The 20,952-nt window shown below is 40.0% G+C and overlaps 1 protein-coding gene across 1 annotated transcript in view; it reads left to right on the top strand.

Annotated features, from left to right (window-relative positions):
* Positions 1-20,952, top strand: part of LOC122813494 (leucine-rich repeat-containing protein 7-like) — a 638,320-nt gene that overhangs the window by 58,663 nt on the left and 558,705 nt on the right. Inside the window, exon 3 of the mRNA XM_044085838.1 lies at positions 18,138-18,207. Coding sequence (XP_043941773.1) covers positions 18,138-18,207 — 70 coding nt within the window. The remainder of the gene's footprint in view (positions 1-18,137; positions 18,208-20,952) is intronic.

The following is a 20,952-nucleotide window of genomic DNA, read 5'->3' as shown; positions in this document are numbered from 1 at the left end:
ATAAAAAATGTTAATTCCAAACAGAAGTAGAGGCAGGTGGATATCTATTTAGAGGAAGCTAAGACAAGGCGAAGCTGTAGCAAGAGAGAAATTTAAAATCATCCATTTCTGTGGAAAAGCAAATGACTTTGGGAAGTACCAGTTTCCTTCTATGGAAAAGGAATATTTAGCCCAATGGATTATTCTTAGAAATGAAGAGTGTTAGAACTTTAAAACTAAAGAGTCCTAGTTTTGGAGAAATGTTATAGTATGTCTGTTGAAGCATTCATCACTGGGTTATAATCTACTATTTAAGGGCCTGATAGGGGAAGGACTTCTGTTTGCTAGTGAATGGAAACCTGGCTGTTGTTTCTATAGCTTATGCTTAAACTTGCTATCAGATGGGGAAGGCTTGATAACTATTGAAAGACTATGTTTCATATGGGACTCTGCTTTCGAAACTATATTCTTTTCTGATATGAATAAACTGTGCTTTGAGCAACTGAAATGTTCCCTTACCTTGTATGTTAGTTAAAAAACATTGAAACAGACCACAAACCTACAATCATTTCATTTAGACAGTTCACTGTTCTTCTGCTCACTTGTTTTTGAAGTGGAAAAACTCTTCTTTGTTTTTTGTTATTTTCCCTTCAGCAAAAGTTAATATTTTGTTAAATCTTTGAGACAGAGATTGTTCTATTCTCCAGTCCTGTGACATGAGATCTCAAATTGTGGTATATGTTGGAGAGATCCAGTGGGCAAAATGTGATTCTAAGCTAGTGAGTGTGTATGTCCTGATCCCATTCCAAATGAGTACCTGATGTCAGTAGATAACTGGTTGTGGAGACTAGGAATAGTAACACTTCAAGAATATGTTGTCATTCACCCTATTATAAGAAAGACAAAAAACATGAATAGAATTTCCTGAAGTTGTAACTCCATACTCCACAAGAGGTTCTAACACAGACAAATGGTGCCAAAGTCACTGATTAAAACTCAGTAACAAAAAGTGCATTATAATCCATTTTTGGAAAACTGCAACTCAGGCGAATTACACCATCGATAAGAAACCTCTAAAAGTTGACACAGCAGTCGGGGATCCGGGGAACATATGCAGACAGCAATGTGGTCGTTGACCAACATGAGGCCAAGGCAGTACGAAAATCATTCTAGGTGGCGGAGTTGTTAAGTAAGGGAATGGGATCCAAGTCCAAGGAAGTCATAGTGCCACTTTATTCAGCCCTTATCAGACCCATCATTGGCTGTAACATCCCCTTCAGTATGTACTTAACCAAATATCAAAGCCCCCATGCTAAAGGATAACGCTGTCCAAGCTGCAAAATCCTTTACTAATGCACTCTACGGGCACCTACAAGAATGCATGGATTGCGCTATCCCAAACAAAACCAAGACTCACTCCTCCAAGAAAAGGAAACCAGTCTGGTGGACCCCTGCCATAAACAAGCTATACAGTAGAAGGAGGAAACTAGTACAGAAAAGAGTAAAATCCCAAGAAGGGAAGACATCCCTGATCAGTATCAGCAAGAAACTACATTCCCTCATAAAATCATCCAAGGCTAGCTTTGAAAGAAAAATTGCCATGGACTCCAAAGATAACCACAAGGCATTCTTTAGCTATGTCAAGAATCTAAGTGGCAATTCTCGAATCTGCTCGGAGTTAGTGCAGAATGGGACAAAATACACTGAACCGACTGATATAGCCAACATCCTGGCAAACAGGTTCAGTGCAAACTTCACCCCCCTCTCACCCTCAAAAGGGCCCATAACTATACCAGAGGAATGTAGTGCCCCTTAAATCGCAGACACTCAGGTTAAAACAGCCCTCTCCAAAGCCAAAAACACAGTATCAATGGGACCAAACGGTGTCCCAGGCTGTATCCTACATGAGCTCAAAGATGAACTAACCCCTCACCTAAACACACTGTTTAAACTCAGCCACTCCACAGGCTACATGCCCACAGAGTGGTGCACAGCAACCGTTATTCCACTCCACAAAGGTGGAGCCACAATAGACCCTGGGAACTATCGCCCTATAAGCCTGACTAGCTTGGTCTGCAAAGCTATGGAGCGCATCATCATGGATCTCATTAACAGAGACATTGAGAACCTCCAAACACTGGACCCTACCCAGTTTGGCTTTATTAAGGGCAGATCATGCCTCCTAAACCTGGTGGACTTCTTTGAGATAGTTACCAAGGCTATAGACAAGGGAAAGGTGGTCCACACAGCCTACATAGACCTTGCAAAGGCCTTCAACACCACTCCCCACTCAGGTATTATAGACAAGCTCACCAGCCTGAACATAAACCCCTACGTCATGAGATGGGTTGCCAACTGACTCATGGACAGAACCCACATGGTAAGAGTTGCAGGAGCTAGGACTGACTCTAAACCGGTTACCAGTGGCATTCCCCAGGGCTCAGTCCTAGGACCCCTCCTGTTCGGCATATACTTCTCAGAGGTACAGACAAGCGCAGGAGGACTATGGCTGACCAAGTTCACAGACGACTGCAAACTAGGGGCTATAATTGACTCTCTGGCTGACACAGACATCCTCCAAAAGGGTTTCACTGAGACAGATACCTGGTGTCAAAACCATGACCTCAAGCTAAATGCCAAAAAGAGCATAGTCATCCCCTTTGGAAAAAACAAAGTACCCACAAACTACCACATAGGTGGTAGCCCCCTAAATTCGGAAGACGTAATAAGGGATCTGGGGACCCAAGTAGATAGTAACCTCTCCTTTGATAATCACATTGCCAAAGTGGTTAGAAAATCCTTCTATGTGGCCCATCTAATCACAAAAGGGTTTGCATCCAGATCAAAAGAGGTCATTGGGCCCCTCTACGCATCACTCATCAGACCCATCATAGAGTACAATGCCCCATTTGGGATGTACCTTACAAGACACCTGCAACAACTGGAAAGACCACAGAAGTACCTCACCAAGAGGATCACTGGCCTCAACCAGATGCCCTATGCAGCTCAACTGAAGAAACTCCAGCTGTACTCGGTTGCATACCTCCTACTCAGAGGTGATCTCTGCCTGACATACAAGGCCATGTCCAACCCAGAATTGATGGACATGCTCCACCTAAAGAAAACCATATCCCATTGAGCCACACACTCCAGGGATCTAATCCTCACCACAACAATAAATAGGACATGCTGGAGGGATAGACTCCTGTCCCAGAGACTTCCCATGCTCTGGAACAAGATTCCAATCTACATTAGGCAGAGCTCCTCGATAACCCTCTTCAAGAGAAACCTTGACGAGTGGATGGGAAACAGAAAGTTTACCCCAGGGATCACTTCAATGGCTGTGCTGGACAGAGGCTCAGGGAACTAATCTAAGGGGGCAGCGAAAGCCAACACATTCCGGTTAGGCTTATAAATGCCTTCAGGCAGATAGCCTAGTACCTACCTATGAACCTATATATGCAACAGTTGGAATGCCCACAAAGGTTTCCCACAAGGAGAATCCAGGGTATAAACACATTGTCCTATAGGGATCACCTTAAAGCCCTAGCTCTATACTCTTTCTACTTAAAGTTACTGAGAGGCAATATATGCCTGGCATACAAGGCATCCTCAGATCCAGCTTTGATGGAACTTTTGCACATTCAATACCCCTCCAAACCTCAAGAACACACCATCCTATGCTGAATTGCTCGCAGAAACTCTGTACAACCATGTCAATGACTGCAAAGAGGTTGCTGTACCTACCAGAAGTAAGCCCAGAGAACTAGCCCCAGAAGCAAACCGCTCTGTTGGCATCCCAAATTAAACAGGATATGCAACAAAAGGAAAATCAACTGTGTCAAAAATCAGGAAGGGTGGTCACCAAAGGATAAAAATTCTCTCATCAAAGTAAGTAGGCAACTAAGAGGGCTAATTAGGTCAAGCAATGTCAATTTTGAAGCTAAGATATCCTCCCAGGTGAAAGATAACTATAAGGCCTTCTACAGCTATGTTAGAAACCTTAAGGGCAGCAGCCAGCAACTTGTGGTTAATGGTGCCATATTCACTGAGTCTCCCAATATAGCAAACCTGTTAGAGGACAAATTCAGTTCTAGATTTACCCCCTCTCACCCTCAACCATCCCACCAGAAATAACTTCAAACATAACCCCTCCAACTATAAGTAAGGAGCATTTACTGGCTGCACTCGCTAAAGCCATGCATGCAGCCTCACTGGGCTCAGATAAAATCTCAAAACGCCTCCTGAATAATCTGAAATACTTATCAGAACCCCTGGAGTCATTATTTAACCATAGTCTTAAAACAGGTTTTCTGCCATGTGAATGGAGGACTGCAACGGTCATCCCCCTTCACAAGAGAGGTCTACAATAGATCCTAGAAACTACACTCCCATTAGTCTGACTAGCCTTATTTACAAAGCCATGGAAAGTCTGATCAGGGAAATTATCAACATGGACATAGGAGCCCTTCAGACACTGGTTCCATCCCTGTTTGGCTTTGTCAAAGGAAGGTCATGCTTACTGAATCTGGTGACTTCTTTGAAAAGGTCACTAAGGCAACGGATGAGGGGAAGACTGTGCATACTGCCTACCTAGATCTGGCTAAGGCATTTAATGAAAAATCCTACACAGGCCTTGTCAACAAACTTACAGAACTAGGTATAAGCCCCTTTATAACACACTGGATAGCTAGCTGGCTCACTGATAGGACCCAGGAGGTTAGAAATGGTGAAGCCATTCACCAGTGGAGTCCCCCAGGGCTCTGTGTGAAACCCACTCCTCTTTGGTATGTACTTCTTGGATATCAAAGCTAATGTCAAAGGCCTCTTGCTAACCAGGTTCACAAATGATTGCAAACTTGGAGCAGTCATTGAATTCCCCCAAGATGAGAACACCCTTCAGGAAGGTCTAATACAAGCAAACACTTGGTGCCAAAGCCATAGCTTAAAATTCAATACCAAGAAATGCATTTTAGTACTTTTTGGGAAGTCTGCCACCCCGTCTAACCATATCATCAATAAAACACCCTTAAAAGTTGATTCAGTAGTCCGGTATCTAGAAACTCATGTAGATAGTAACCTAGCCTTCGACCAACATGTGTCCAAGATAATAAGAAAATCTTTCTGTGTTGCTCAACTTATAAGCAAAGGCATGACATCTAGGTCCAGAGAGGTCATCATACCACTGTACATGGCTCTCTTCAGGCCTATCATAAAGTATAATGCCCCTTTGGTATATACCTGCCGAGACACATGCAGCAACTGGAAGTCCACAAAAGTTCCTTACAAAAGGAATACAGGGAGTAAACACAATGTCTTATGCTGATAGCCTCAAAGCTCTGTCTGTTTACTCAGCATCATATAGACTTCTGAGAGGTGATCTTTGCCTGGCATACAAGGTATCCCTGGACCCAGTTTTTAGGGATCCTTTTCACATCTGCAAAACAAACAGCATCAAAACTACTAGAGTAAAAAAAAACAAAAAATTTGCTTGCAACATAAATAGGTCATGTTGGAGAGACAGATATGTTTCTCAGACCAGTGGATAGGTCATCAGAAATTCTCCCTTGGTCTGACTCCTATGTCTCTGATTTAGAGAGATAGTCAGTAAATCACCCCCTATAAATCAAGTATAAATCAAATTTATTAATCACATTTTGGTTGCATATATATTGGCTTTTAAGGACCCTAGTGGTTGTTAGCCTAGTGTCAGCCTATGAACCTATGAACTTATTTGCAAAATGAACAGCATCAGGACCACCAGATCCAAGGATTTCAGTTTTGCTTGTGACATAAATAAGGCATATTGTTGAGACATATATGTGTCTCAGAGGATCCCATGCTGTGGAACAGGCTCCCCATCCATGTGATGTAGAGTCCATCCCTAACCTTATTTCAGTGTAACCTTGACCAATGGATGGGAGACTGGAAATTCACCCCAGGTCTGGCCTCCGTGTCTCTGATAGACATAGGCAGAAAGTAATGCCCAAACTAACATACCCCCTCCACATAACCTCTAGAAACTTCCTAACTAACATACCTCCTCTTAATGAATGCCTATAATACATGGGGACACAATTATGTTGGATTGCATAGCTAGGGTTTATAAAGGTCTTGGTGGTCATTAACCTAGTATATAACTATGAACCTGTGAACTGTTTGACTTATAATTATTTTTGTTTAACTTGGATACCCTGGGCCCATACAAAGGAAAACCCCTTGTGTCAGTGCCTTTGTCATTATTTTCATTTGGATACAAGTGGTGAATAACTTTATACCCTGTGCCAATATTAGGGAAAGCTTGTCGCAAGATGGTTGTTTGTCCTTTGAGCATATGTTCTGCATCACACTGGAAAATGGAGAAGACTACTGAATCTCTAATTAAGTGTTTTCAGGAAACCAGTCATCAGCAATAGACTTCAGGAAGCAAATCAAATGTTGTCCTTAAGGTTAACCGAAAGTGCGGAAGTACATCAGCCAAATATTTCTGTGCTCTAACACAGTGTGTTAGATCTACAAACAAAATATGTATCTCTCGTAGAAACCCAGATATACCTGCAGTTGTTATGTTTATAATCCAGAGGGAGTGCTTGGACCAACAGCAGTATATCATATTAAGTTCAGTTTCTTCCTGCAGAAAATGAGTGCTTTCTCCTAAAAGGGTCATTGAGCAAGAGGGCTACAGTTGTTGCTCGTTCTGTGAAAGCCCAGAAAGTGTACTATGACTTAAAGGAGGTGCAGCATGAAGGGGGATACTGGCAAGGTGTGAATAGTCATAAGACTTAGTGACTGGAATATCTATGAAATTTCTGGAAAAAATTATCAGTGATAACTTTTATGACAAACTGAAAGCAGATGTACTAGTCCACAGCAGAATGACACCTGTCATAGTGGCTCTAAGATTCCATGCCTCAGTCTACAATTTGGAGAGACCACCTCATTAGCAAATGTTTGACCTTATTCATTTAACCCACAAGTGGTTGCAACCAGAGATCAGCAGCACTCCAAAGGCACTGGAGATGATGATCCTCAACCAGTTCTTTATGGCTTTGCTAGGTGCTACAAGATGGTAGGTGTCACAAGGCAACCCCACTACTTGGATCAACTTATTTAACTAGTAGAAAGATATATGGTAGTCACTCAATTGTCTCTTAGTCCTGGACAGAAGGTGACTGAACCTTGCTTACCCAGTTGGTAGAGTGATGCTGATGTTGTGGTAAGATCTGGGAATGGCAGATCTCCTAGATACTTTAAAAGTGATAACCAGAAAAAGGTTTGTGTGTGCGTGTGTGTATGTGTGCATGGTGTGTGTGTGTGTCTGTGCACATGCATGTATGTGCAAGCATGTGTGTGTGTGTGTGTGTGTGTGTGTGTGTGTGTGTGTGTGTGTGTGTGTGTGTGTGTGTGTGTGTGTGTCTGTGTGTGAATGGGAACAAAGGAAACTACACTGGCAGAAATGAAATTGCACAACACCCTTGGAGATAAAAGGCTTTTTAGGGATTTTCCCTGATGTAGACCATGATGTGATTTAGGCAGACAGCTCACTACTCTTAAGCTGACTTGTATTTGGAATGAAGAAACTCCTGCTTTATTTTGGTTATTTTCCCTTCAGTAAAAGTTATTAAGATATCACAATGGATAGATGATGAAATGTTGACCATCCTATGCTCCCAAAACATCATCTCTAAAATGCTGAGTGCATATCTAATCAGAAATTGAAATCATTACAAAGAAATATATAAACTGTATACAAGGTATTAAGGCATAACAAGTTGTGTAACATAAACAGGACTGAGAAAAATTATAATGGCGCTTTGAAGCATTTCTGTAGGGAATATGCACCCTACACTCATGCACCTTTCATAGCCTTCTAGTCAAATATGCTATCTCTGTGGTCACTCTTCCTCAGAGAGAGAGAGGGAAAATACTTGGCTTTCTATCAAAATCAAGGACTTTTATTATGCCAGCCCACTGGTACAGGGCATGGCAGGGCAGGGTATCTGCTCGATTAGTAAATGCAGAGAGCAAAAGAGGGTATAACCCCTCTATACTCAGCACTAATCCAGCCCATAATTTAGTGTAATTCCCCATATGGCAGCCATACAAAGCACCTGCAGCAACAGGAGAGACCTCAAAGGTTTCTGCATATAGGTAAATGAAATGGGGATAGGGATAGGGCTACCTGTTCCAGGGACTTAAATATGACCTGCGACTTAAATAGGATATGCTGGAGGGACAGATTTATCTCTCACTGACTGCCACGTCTTTGGAACAGGCTACCAATTCATGTGAAACAAAGCACCTCTATGATACACTTCAAGAAGAAACTGGACGAGTGGATGGGGCACCATAAATTCTTACTGGAGATAGCGTCCACAACCCTCCTGGACATGGGCAGTCATCACTAAATGCAGTCTTGGGTATTGACTAGCATTTTCATGGTATTACATTGGGATGAAACAGCTAGGCTTAAAATAACCTCCTGGTTGATAGCCTAGTAATCTCCCATGATCTTATGATGTTGACTTGTGAAACTAGAGGGCTGGCAGGGGGAAGGCTTAAGCAGCCTATAGCCAGTTCCCCCATGTTGGGGGATGGGGGTTTGAATTACAGCACCTCTCTCTAATGAGGACATGTGAGCAGCATTGCTGCCACTCACTGCTTGTTTGTGTGTATGTGTGTGTGTGTGCGTGTGTGCATGTGTTCGTGTGTGCGTGTGTGTGTGTGTGTGTGTGTGTGTGTGTGTGTGTGTGTGTGTGTGTGTGTGTGTGTGTGTGTGTGTGTGTGTGTGTGTGTGTGTGTGTGTGTGTGTGTGTGTGTGTGTGTGTGTGTGTGTGTGTGTGTGTGTGTGGTGCGGGGAGGGGGTCTATATTAGTTCACCAAATGTTTTCAGTGAACACCCTTTCTTCGACCAGTATTCAGCAAAAATCACTTCAGCAATTCACTGAATTTTTAAAGGGCAAAGAAACAATTGCCCCACAGCACAATGGAACCCACAACTAAGTAAATAAAACCCATGTGGGAGGCTGCACCTCCCACACACACACCCCCAACTATATATACCAACTCCGATATCACACTACAATGGGGAAAATGGCAAAGTTGTGTAGTTGGCCAACTACTTCCTTGCCCTTGGAAATTTCAGTGAACATACACACACACACACACACACACACACACACACACACACACACACACACACACACACACACACACACACACACACACACATACACGCACACTGCATGGTTCTATCCATCCCTGCAGTGCTATCCACAGCATTTATTAGGCAAGTAGGAAGAGGATTCAAGGGCTGTTTTCCATATCACATACACTCCAAACATGCACCCATGAACAATTTAGAGTTTCCAATCCACCTGCTACATTTATGTCAGATTTGGGAAGAAAGCAAAGTACCTATTGAAAATACACATGGATACAGTCAGGAGATGCAGATTGTGTTCCAAAGCATCTCTGTCAAAAATTTAACCAAAGAACCTGTTACTTTGAGGTAACAGTGCTATTCAGTACACCACTATGCAACCCTACGCAGTTATCTGCAGACAATTCTTCATAGCCAATTCAGTTGTTGCATTACTTTGGGATGCAGGAGGAAACCTGAGTACTGAGAAAAAATACACATGAACACAGAGAAGGCATGTTGACTGTGCACAAAAGCCACCCCAGCTGAAAATTTAACCAGAGAACCTCTTGCTCTGGTATGATAATATTACTCACAGTGCCACTGTACACATTTACATACAGACAGATTGGAGGAAAGACAGTTCACCTAGGGTGGGTCTTTGGAATGTTAAAGGAAACCAGAGCATCTGGATAAAACCCTCACAGAGGCAGAGAAGACATGCAGAATCCACATAACAGGAATCACAACCAAAAACTCTGCTAGAGAACAAGCCCAGTGAGGTGGCAACATTCTCTGCATCACTGTGCCAATAAGTTGCATTCAGACAAACACTCTTCCAGGAATGCCAGAGATATCCATTTACTGTAGATTGTGTCATGGATTGTAAAAGGAATTATGGTCTATTCATTATCGTTAAATACACTGAAATGTCTCCCAAATACAAACATACCTGCATAAAAGTGTGGTCGTTTTATTGGCCAGAGGACTTAGAAGCCAGTTTCCTGTGTTTTAACTGCATGTAGAAATTTGGGGTGGTTGCATGGCATTGCCCATTGAGCAGCACCCATTAGTAGAGCCCTATATGGACACACACCTAGAAACCAAATTTTCCCAATAAAACAACACTTGAAACTGTACCAGTAACTCAATGGGTGTAGGGCAACTACTTTGCATGTTGGGTTGCACAGAGCAGCTCGTTTGTGCATTGAGGAACAGTTCCCTTTCAATTTAGTATTATATAGCCTAGCTTAGTCAAGCTTCTAGTCCAAAAAGCACCCTTAGAGAGCCCACTATTAACCCCTCAAACATGACACCCTTGTGTATCACCAAGTAAAGGGCCTGACATCATGGCTATGCACTTTCACAATTTCTCCACAGCCAGTTTGGTGGATATTGGTATCTTGAGACTATGTAACAATTGTCTAATGTTCACTAACAACCATTTAATCCTAAGAAACAAACACAGTATGCAAGGCATGTATATATGCAATGTCTCTGGAGGGAAACCTATCACATACAAGCACTCAGAATAACAATCTGGTTATCAGAAACACACACACTACACCCACACTCATAGTATTCATCTCACACATAGAGCTACTTATTCTGAGGCATTTAAATGCAATCTTTCCAAATCTCAAAGACACCCGCCAGACATTCCGCCTACTAAAATTATCTTCATCAAATTTGAAATCACTCAACAGTAACACCACCTAAAACTGCACATACAGCCACACTCAGTGGAGCCTGAACTACCAAGCTGGCTTACAGATAGGACCCCAGAAGTTAGGACTGCAGAAACCACCTCAACAAAGAAGCTGGTCATCAGTGGAGTCACCCAGGGCTTTGTGCTGAGTCCACTCCTCTTTGGCATCTATTTCATGGAAGTCAAGGCAAGTGTCACTCCTCTTTGGTATCTATTTCATGAAAGTCAAGGCAAATGTCAAGGGTGTCTGGCTTACCAAGTTTGCAAGCTGGGAGCAATCATAGAAACCCCCCAAGATACTAATATTTTATAGGAATTGTATTGTTTCCTAGTTTTCTAACATAGCTAAAGAATAATTTCGGAATGATTTTGATGTTTTCCTTGAGAAGAGGGGTTTTGGATTTGCTTTATAGTTTAAGGAGTTTCTTTGTTTTGTATCAGAATGTATTTATGGTAGGGAACCATCTGGGTGCATTTTTTTATTTCTCATGATATTTGGTTCTGGTAAGGACTGTTAGCTCTACACATTTTTTACTAAATAGGTAAAGAATTCCTTAGTGAACTTGCTGTTATTTCAAGGTCAGGGGTGGTGCAGTCAAACATGATTTTTGATATTTTATCATAGTTGTCATGTTTATAGTCTTTGAATTCATTGGAGTTTGCTGTAGTGGCTTTTTGGAGTTTAAAGAAGAAGGTCACACATTTGTGGACAGAAGATACTAGAGGTATAGTGCAAGAGGCAGCCATATTTGTAAGAATCAGGTAACGAGTCTTGTGTCCTGTAGTAAATTTGCTTACCAACTGGTCAAGAAATTTAGGTTCATTAAGTCTGACATTTTTGAGCATATACTACTTTGGAGGTATAGGTTTTCCAGTTGATAAATATGGAGGCTCCAAAACAGTTGCCATTTGGGTCTGAAGACAAATGTAAAACCCAGGCATTGAAGGAGTGCTCTCTTTGCCAAGTCTCAGTAACTACTTCTTTAAAAAAAATCACAGAAAGTATTTAAATCACTTGGTATGCATGCCTGTATATGTATAAATAAAACACAAATGGGTAGTAGCTGCAGTCAATAACAATTATTTCCTAACCTGATAGGTTAAGTGCTTCCATTCTGAATATGAGCTATGGAAAAAATGGCTAAGCATGAGGGTCCATCCACCCATCAACTTTCTAGTCACGTCTGTAAGAAGATATTGGAGTGCTTGATGTAGGCTGGATGCCAGAGAGTGATGAGGTGGATAAGTATACAAAGATTATGAAAGTTATTTGACATGATGAGTCTCTAGTGGATCTGTTTTGTTGGAAAATTGTGAGTGGAAAATTGGTGGTGGTTATGGGAATTCTAGATGGATGGAGTGGATGTAAGTGCTGGAGTGTAGTATCATAGTTTGTTAAGAGAACCTACTGGATTGAGCCTGCCAAGAACTCTCCGACTGGGTGGAGCTAAGATCTTGATGTATCTGAGGTTGAGCATTATTTATTTATTTATTTCCAGTTTGATGACTGGGGAGGTCCACTGGGCTCAAAGAGCCCGTTTTCAGTGGAGACCCGGGGAGAAAAGCTCCAATAATACATAGTACAAGCTCCATAATATGAAGTACAATACATAGTGGAAACAAAAACAAACTAAGCAAATTTTACATACAAAATAGCAAAAACTAAACAAAAGTTAAACAGCAGCTTAGAGAAGGATGTAAAGCATATTTACATGTTTAGTGGTTGAGAACAGGAGTACAAGGTTAAATTAATACAGAGGGTTAAATCATCAGAGAATGATACAGAAGTAACATTAGCATGGATGAGTTCTTTATGCATGAATATTAGCATGAGTTAAATTAATACAGAGATTTAAATCCTCTGAGAGTGGTATAGAGGTAGCATTGGCATGAAGGCAGTACATAGGGTTAATCAATAGTGTGTAAGGAAGAACCAACGTTGTGTGTTATAAAGTATTTATGTATTAAACAGGTTAGGTAGGTGGAGTGCAATTGCATTTCCATTTTTGGGAGAGGTAAGAATGCAGCTGGGTTTTGAAGTGTTCAGAGTTCTCAGAAATTCTTAGAGATGGAGGGAGAGAATTCCATTTTTTGGCGACGGCATCAGATAACATAATGGACTCAGTCTAATAATAGTGCTCCAGTCAAATGAAACAGAGACTTTGGATGGGCCATTCATGAGGGTGACTGAAGTGGCCAATGTAAACTTCATAAGAGGGTTGAATTGATCACATGGTGGGAAATGCAGGTGTTCATGGTTTCAGGACATTTGGCACCACTTACCATGGCTAAGAAGCTAATAGTACAATGTATATTATGCTCAAAAGGAAACTGAGTTGAATTGAGAACTACTCCAGTAGGAAAACAATATCCGTTTCTAAAAGATGTTTCTAATCATAATATTGATGCTACATCTTCCAAAAAGAAGTAATCACAAAGTAAAATAGAGCAGGAAGGCATGGACGCTACACCAATAAGTGTCAAGAAGTCAGGACTGATAAGAACCATGTAGTATGATCCATGGAGTATGGAACTCCATAGGATAAAACTAAAATTCTACAAGGTAGTAAAGGCAGGGCTGCTGGGCAAGAGAAGTGGAAGAGCTTTGATGCAAGAGTGAAGCAGATAAAATGGAGAGAACGGAGAATGAACAGTAAGCTGAGAGAGGAACATGGCTGAGTCCCTAATGTATTCCCAGCTGGAATTCTGGCTAGTGTTAATAATAAGTTTATAGAAATGTGTAAAGTTACCCAGGCTTAAGGCTGGTAAGGATGTTTCAAATTCTTAGAAATGAAGAGCAGTTAATTCTAACAGTTGTAACCATAATATTAATTGATCATTATGTGTTTATCAAAATAGATCTGCCCATTTTTGTTGGTTTGTAATACAGTTGATTTGATATACTGGTCAGCCTTAGTTGCTCAGTTCAATGTGACATCAAGTGATATTGTAAAACCAACCAATTTGAGGACACTTTTGTCTGGACTAAGTCTATAAAAGAAGTAGGTCAAAGCGGGTAGCAGTAATTTGAACAAGGAACATGACCTTGGATTTGGCAGCATAGAGATGGTGGTCAGATTCTGATAGCAAACTTTCAATTTTGGATAAGTTACTCTAAAGATGGCAAGATAAGTGTGCTGAATGTCAAAGGCAGCACAAAATAACAGAGTCATCATAATACTGAGCAGGTTTACATCAAAATCATGTCATTAGTTTTACATGATGAAATGCAAGACAGATGTTGACACCAGACAGGCTGCTGGAAAAGGCCTACAGTCAGCAAAATGATGCAGTTTAAGGTTATCATTTACAGTGTTAAAGGTTTTTATAAATCTAAAATCTGGAATCCAACAGAACTGACTCAACTAACTTTGCTTTTAAACTTTAAAAAGCAAATGGTGGCAGTTTCAGTGGCATGGCCTGTGTGAAGCCGTGAAACTCATGGTTGGGGGGGGGGGGGTAGGAAGTAATATTTTATAAATACCACAGGAGTTCCAGATATATAAAAGAGAAAAAGAAGAACGATAAGAAGGTTGGTATTAAATGCACTTTGGGGCCCACCTTTATAAAGGAGACATCTGTAGCCTTTTTCCAAAACTGGGAAACATAAGAAGTGTAAAGTGATTCACAAAGGCAGCAACGGCATCTGCTTCTATCTAAGGATATATGCAGTACAGTGAGAGGAAGATTTGTATTTTTAAGTAGTTTCTACATCAGGCTTGTAGCCAAATACTTGAAACTATGGGCGGGTGGATTTATTGATGGCAAAGCATTGTCTTCATGCACAGATAAAGACACAAGAGAGGCAACATTACTGTCAATGAAATGTTTAAAATCCCAATTATAAGGCTGAAGCATAGGAAATTTAAGACCCAAAACAGTTTAAAGTATAGACATCTTTTATTATGCTTGCTGAATGACTCACATTCAGATTAAACCCTTTTCTCCCAAAGGGCTATTACAGTACAAATGCCCTCTTTGGTGCTAAGTTCAAGTGCTAAGGTAATGGATGACATGTCAGTAAAGAAGAAACTCTCAAATGTCCTCAGAAGCATATATTGCTGAGTTTATGAAGTGTATAATAAGCTAGTGATAAGAATCTAACAAAATCACTTAGCTGGTCACAGTTTTCAGGAATAAAGAGCGAAAATTCTGTACATTCTTCCCTTGGGAAAAAACATAGCCCTTTACGTCAGATTTAGTATGAGATGTTGTATGTGAGCATTTTTTCTAAGCTGCCCTTTTTGAATGCTAGACAGGATATCCTAAACTTCTATAATTTGATATTGGGCCCTTGTCATTTCCAGATAAACTCTTGTATTTCACTAAATGGTATTTATTTCATTATATACTTGCTTAGCTGTTTTACTGTTTGTTGACTGCTATGATGCAGTGATCTTTAAAGGACCCTTTTTGGGCATTGCCTGGATTTATAGCACATTAGCATATATACAACAAATTTTACAGAATCTGCAAACGATCTGAACAGAAGACATTGTTCACAACCATACTCACAAGCAATTCATTGGTTTAATTGTGCTTAGCAAATGTATAGCAGGTTGTTGGGTCTTTCGGCTTTTCCCGGTTAGGGCTCGCCACAGCGGAACTCCGGTCCGCTAATGATTGGCAGTAGATTTTTACGTACCGAGTTGCCAGCTCTGACGCACAACCTTCAACTAAGGTACACCCATTCACGCATGTCTTCACACAGAAGACGTTCTAGCTGAGAATCGAACAAAACAGTCAATGCAAAGGTCTAACTGTAGAGATTTCGGCCACTTTATTGTAAGTATCCATACCTCTCAACTGTCCAGATTTTTGCAGAATGTCCAGAATTTTGCCTCATATTTTTTGGTCTGCTCCTCACAAAATTTGTGGTTTTCTGACAATTCACTGAAGACTGAAGTCACTAAATAATGACATACATCCGAGTTTCAGCCTTCATATCTTTCAGAAAATGCATGTTAACACAAATCATGTTGTTCTAGCATCTTTCTAAGTTTATAAGAACAATATTTAAAATCTTTTCCTATTTTGGGCCTTTGCCCCCCCCCCCCATTATTTTAAGCTTTGTCCAGATTTCTTGCACTGAGAGGTTGATAGGTATATAAGTATTTAATATAAACACAATAATAACACATATAATCATATTATTTTTGTCTTCTGACAAACAGCACTGAAGAACTGACATTCTAAACAGAATTTATTAAAAGTTTAGGCTGCTGAGGCATCAAGGTACTGGTTCTACTGACTGTGCATAAACCTAGCAATTTGTAGCCTTTTCTGACATACATAAATATAGAGTAAAAGCAGCTTCTAGTAGTGAATAAAATATTTAAGTGCAACAGCCCCTCATATTGTTATTTTCTAAAGTCACTGAATTATCATACTTAGATATGTATGCAGGCCATCTGTTTACTTGTATAAAGACACTTACTTGAAGTGGTCACTTAGAATAATGTCTGATCATGTTTATAGGCAATTAACTTTTGGTTTTCCACCATCCACCGTTTCCTTACACAAAAAGTAAAGTTCTCCACTCATATGTCAACATATAGGAGTAGATGTTCTCTTGCAGTTTCCTTGAAGGGAAGTGCAAAAAATATAGTAAAAAATATTAAAATGTGTAGTAACACTGCAGTGGTTCTGTTGCAACCCAGAGGCAAGAATGAGGTATTTCCATTTGGTTCTCTAGACAAATAGAGGTATAGGTTCATAGGTTCATACATGTCAGCATAACAAAGTAGAATTAACGTGTAAATGTCTTGTAATTCACTTGCTCTAAGCTTATCATGTTCTTCATGCCACATTCATAGGTTCATAGTTGCTTACTAGGTTAACAACCACAAGGGCATTTTTAAGCCTATCCATGCATCCCAAATCTCTGATGAGTTCTGATACCCTTGATAAGTGTAAGCATGGGCCTGGGAGATGAACCATTTACAGGTTACCTGTTTGCATCAGAGACATAGGTGCCAAACAAGGGATGAATTTCCAGTTTCCCATCCAATTGCATTCAGGTATGATGAAATATTTTATAATGGTATAATGGTATTGTTTACTTTTTACTAATGCCGCGGTGTTGCAGCAGTAGCGTTATTGCCTCACAGCAAGAGGTTCTCCCGTTCGATTCTCGGCTGAAGTGTGGGGAGTGCCTTCTGTGTGGAGTCTGCATGTCCTCCCCGCAGTTGAGTGGCGTTCAAAAGACATGCATAAATGGGCATGCCTTCGTTGAAGGTTGTACATCGAGCTGGCACCTCAGCATTCGTGAAAACTCTACTGCTAATCATTAGCGGACCTGGGTTCTGCTGTGGCGACCCCTAACCGGGAAAAGCCGAAAGACAAACAACATTGTTTACTTTTTACTATGGAATAGTGAATAGCAAAGACAGTGTCTAAATCATCATGTTTTCTAAATGCTGTAGTCTAGCCTTGATTTAGCTGGTTGGCTGCATGTCACATAGCAGAATATTAGTTGTCAAACTATCAAGTAAACAAAGCAATTGTAATGAATCAGCAACTAAAAACACAGTAAAATGCTAAAATGAACTCAGGGCACATTAAAATGCCAAAGGTGAAAATAGTCTTCTCAAGACTATATTACTTTCAAAATAAAAAAGTCTGTGTGTGTGTGTGTGTGTGTGTGTGTGTGTGTATGTGTGTGTGTGTGTGTGTGTGTGTGTGTGTGTGTGTGTGTGTGTGTGTGTGTGTGTGTGTGTGTAGGGGGGGTGCTGGGTGGAAGAGCATCTTGACCCCCTTACTAAACATGAGCCCAAAGCTGCTGTACTATGGATGAAGAGGCATTCAATTGCTGCAGTATATTTTTTTTTCGTCTTTCCTTCAAAAGAAGCTATTCATTTAAGACTTCTTTTAGCATTTTGGTGTCTGGTGACTTGCCATTTCCATACTGTAAGCCTGTTCAGTTGACAGTCTGCCAATACAATTTTGACAAAGTGATATATCACCTTCTAGATTGAAAATGACATTTAAACTAGTACCATTACTGTAGTTATTTTCAGTTAAGACGTTAATCCAAAGAACATTTGCCAAGTACAATTGTTTCTTCTGAGCATTGTAATTTAAATTAAAAACAGGAAATAACAATAACAATCAAAACTGTAAAAGTCCCTTTAGCTATTTTTGCTGTTCAACTCTGCAAGCCAAAATATTTAATCTTATTTAATCAAAGGATTTAAACTTATTTAATCAAAATTATCACAATTGTCCTTCACCGACAGTTAACGAGTTTTCATAGTTCTCATATGATGGCACAGCAATTTTATTAATAAATATGTTTCCTGTTTTCAGGCTGAAGAACTTACCCTTCACATTCACCAAGTTGAAAGAGCTCGCAGCACTCTGGCTTTCAGACAATCAGGTAAAAATCATCCAACTGTGCTTTCTTATTATAATAACCAACATGTTGCATCTGTAGCTTATTTTGCTTGTGTTCTATGGTCTTTAAAATCTGGCTTCTGTGTCCAATCCATATTCAAATGCTGGAAAATAATGGATTATAACAGCAATAATGGATGCATCTAAGCAAATTACTTTAACAACATAATTTCGTAATAACTCAACAAGATAGTCATTGTTGACTGCTTTTATTCTTACTTTCCCGTTTCTGAGAAGCCATGTTTCACAACCACATGTGCAGTCATTTCAGGCTACATTTTCTAGTTGCAAGTTGTATTCCTTATTATAAAAAAGAATGTCAGTAAGTTGTTTTAAGAGACTTTTTCACATTAAAATTATCTTGATTTCCCTGTGTCATTATAATTAAATCTCGTAGACTTTGTCACCCAAGAACAATAATAGTTCAAACATATTTTATATATATATATATATATATATATATATATATATATATATATATATATATGTGTGTGTGTGTGTGTGTGTTGTGTATGTGTGTGCATGCACATGTGTGATCCTCAATGCATACACACACACACACACACACACACACACACACACACACACACACATACACACACACACAAACACACAAGGTATTTACTAAAGCAACTGACCCCTGTGGTGAGTAAAGGCTTCTACCACCATACTCACTTATGTTGTATTGAATTAATAATATCTGCTTATTACAGAATTTACAAATGTGCGATGAACCCATACTTTGGAAACAATTATTCCATTTTTATTTGTCTGCATAATGTTTTGTAATTTGGATTATTTATGATAGATGTGTGACTAATGTTTTATAAAGTAAAAGTTAATTATATGTCTGTATCTTGCTTTTGAGTAACCAGATATATTTCTAAGCCTGAAAGAGTTAATGGGTAGTGAACACTGGAGATAAACTTCCTTTCGTACTTGCACAGAAAAGGAAAACTTTCATCTGTTTTATATAAATCATTAATCATTTACTGTTGTAAGGCATGCCACATTTGTTCTCTATGGAAAAACAGATAAATCGTTAGCATATTCATCATTCATGGGTTAATGCCCTGCTGCTGTGGAGACTGATCATCTACTTTCATTGCTAGCAATCTAGATTTTAGTCACAGTTTGGTCACCAGAAGAAGTCAAGGAGAGAGTTCTCAGAGGTCAAGGGTCTGAGCTTTCTCTTCTGGAGGTTTACTCTGCAGAGGAACATCTCTGGGGACCAAGGGCCAGCTCTAGAGAAAAAGGGAATACCGTAGTTATAGTGGCCAAATGTAAACCATCATTAGCTTTTCACATCCCTTAATGCCTAAAAATTAGCTGTTGTTAATTTTATTATGAAAACATTGTGGAGGGACAGGCTTGTAACCCATTGCCTCCCAAATCTTTGGCACACTACGCAGTAGGACTCGTTATATTCCTGTAAACATAACCTAGATGGCTGGATGTGTAGCCACAAATTTACTTTAGGAATGACTGATATGGCTGTCATGGAGAAAGGAGATGCAGCCAGAGGGGAGTGTACTGGCAATGCATAAATGGTCATAAGACTCAATGACCTCTGAATATCTATAAATCTATGAGTCTATAAAGAATCTAGTGGGAGTACCTGCTGAGTTCTGAAAGGTTTGTGAGAAAATAATTTTTCCAAATCATGTATCAAAGCAAAGTGCTGCAGAAAAATAAAACAAAACTGCAGTTACTCAGAGCAAACCTGGCTTTACAGTGATTTTTTTTTTAATTTTATTTATTTAACATTTGTTTACTGGTACTGGGAAAGTACAACTGGGATAGAGCCCATTCTCAGCAGAGATCCGGGGAGAAATGCGCCAGATGCACGTCTTTGAAAAATCTACTTCAGACCTTCATTGTAACCCTGACTGTTGGTTTAATTTTGAGTGTAGAAGATTCACTTGTTTTGCAATGTAGCAAAAATATTTCCATACAGTTATATTACAGTAATCTTGTCTACTAAACTGATATTATCAACTTCAGCACTGCTGATCCAGATGCCAACTTGCTGGTGTTATCCTGTAGGTCACTTCTACAAACATTGTTTTGGATATTTACACTAAGGTCAATGCCTCAGAAACAGCTGCCAGATGACAAATATCATGGTACCTTTACTTGTCTACATGTTAGGTTTTAAATGAGACCAGGCATAAACATTGACACCACTCCATTATCATAATGTTCATGAATATATGCAAATACTGTTAATATTCATGCCTACTGCTATAAACAATCAGTTTACAAGGCTCAGTTCAGGTATCAAAAAAGAGAGAAACTAAGAAAACAAGTTAAAAAAATCATGGCTCAGAGGTAACACCCATAAAACAAGTGCTCACAGATGAAAAAGATACTGGACAGTTATAAAACTCTACCATAAAGGCAGTGCCAAGAGATGGGATTGATATAGCAAAGCATAGTACTCATATGTGTTCCACTCAGATAAACACATCATGAAGGGATTCACATCTAGATCAGGGGAGGTCATCGTACCTCTTTACTCATCCCTCATCAGGCCCATAATTGAGTACAATGCCCCTTTTGGGATGTACCTTACCAGACACCTGCAGCAACTGGAAAGACCCCAAAAGTACCTCACCAAGAGGATCAAAGGGCTCAAACAGATGCCATATGCTGCCCGGTTAAAGAAACTCCAGCTCTACTCAGTGGCATACCACCTGCTCAGAGGCGATCTGTGCCTGACGTATAA

Source organism: Protopterus annectens, chromosome 10.part0, assembly GCF_019279795.1.
Source record: "Protopterus annectens isolate FY-2018-M chromosome 10.part0, PAN1.0, whole genome shotgun sequence".
NCBI lineage: Eukaryota > Metazoa > Chordata > Ceratodontiformes > Protopteridae > Protopterus > Protopterus annectens.
This window is presented reverse-complemented; position numbering and strand designations above follow the sequence as displayed.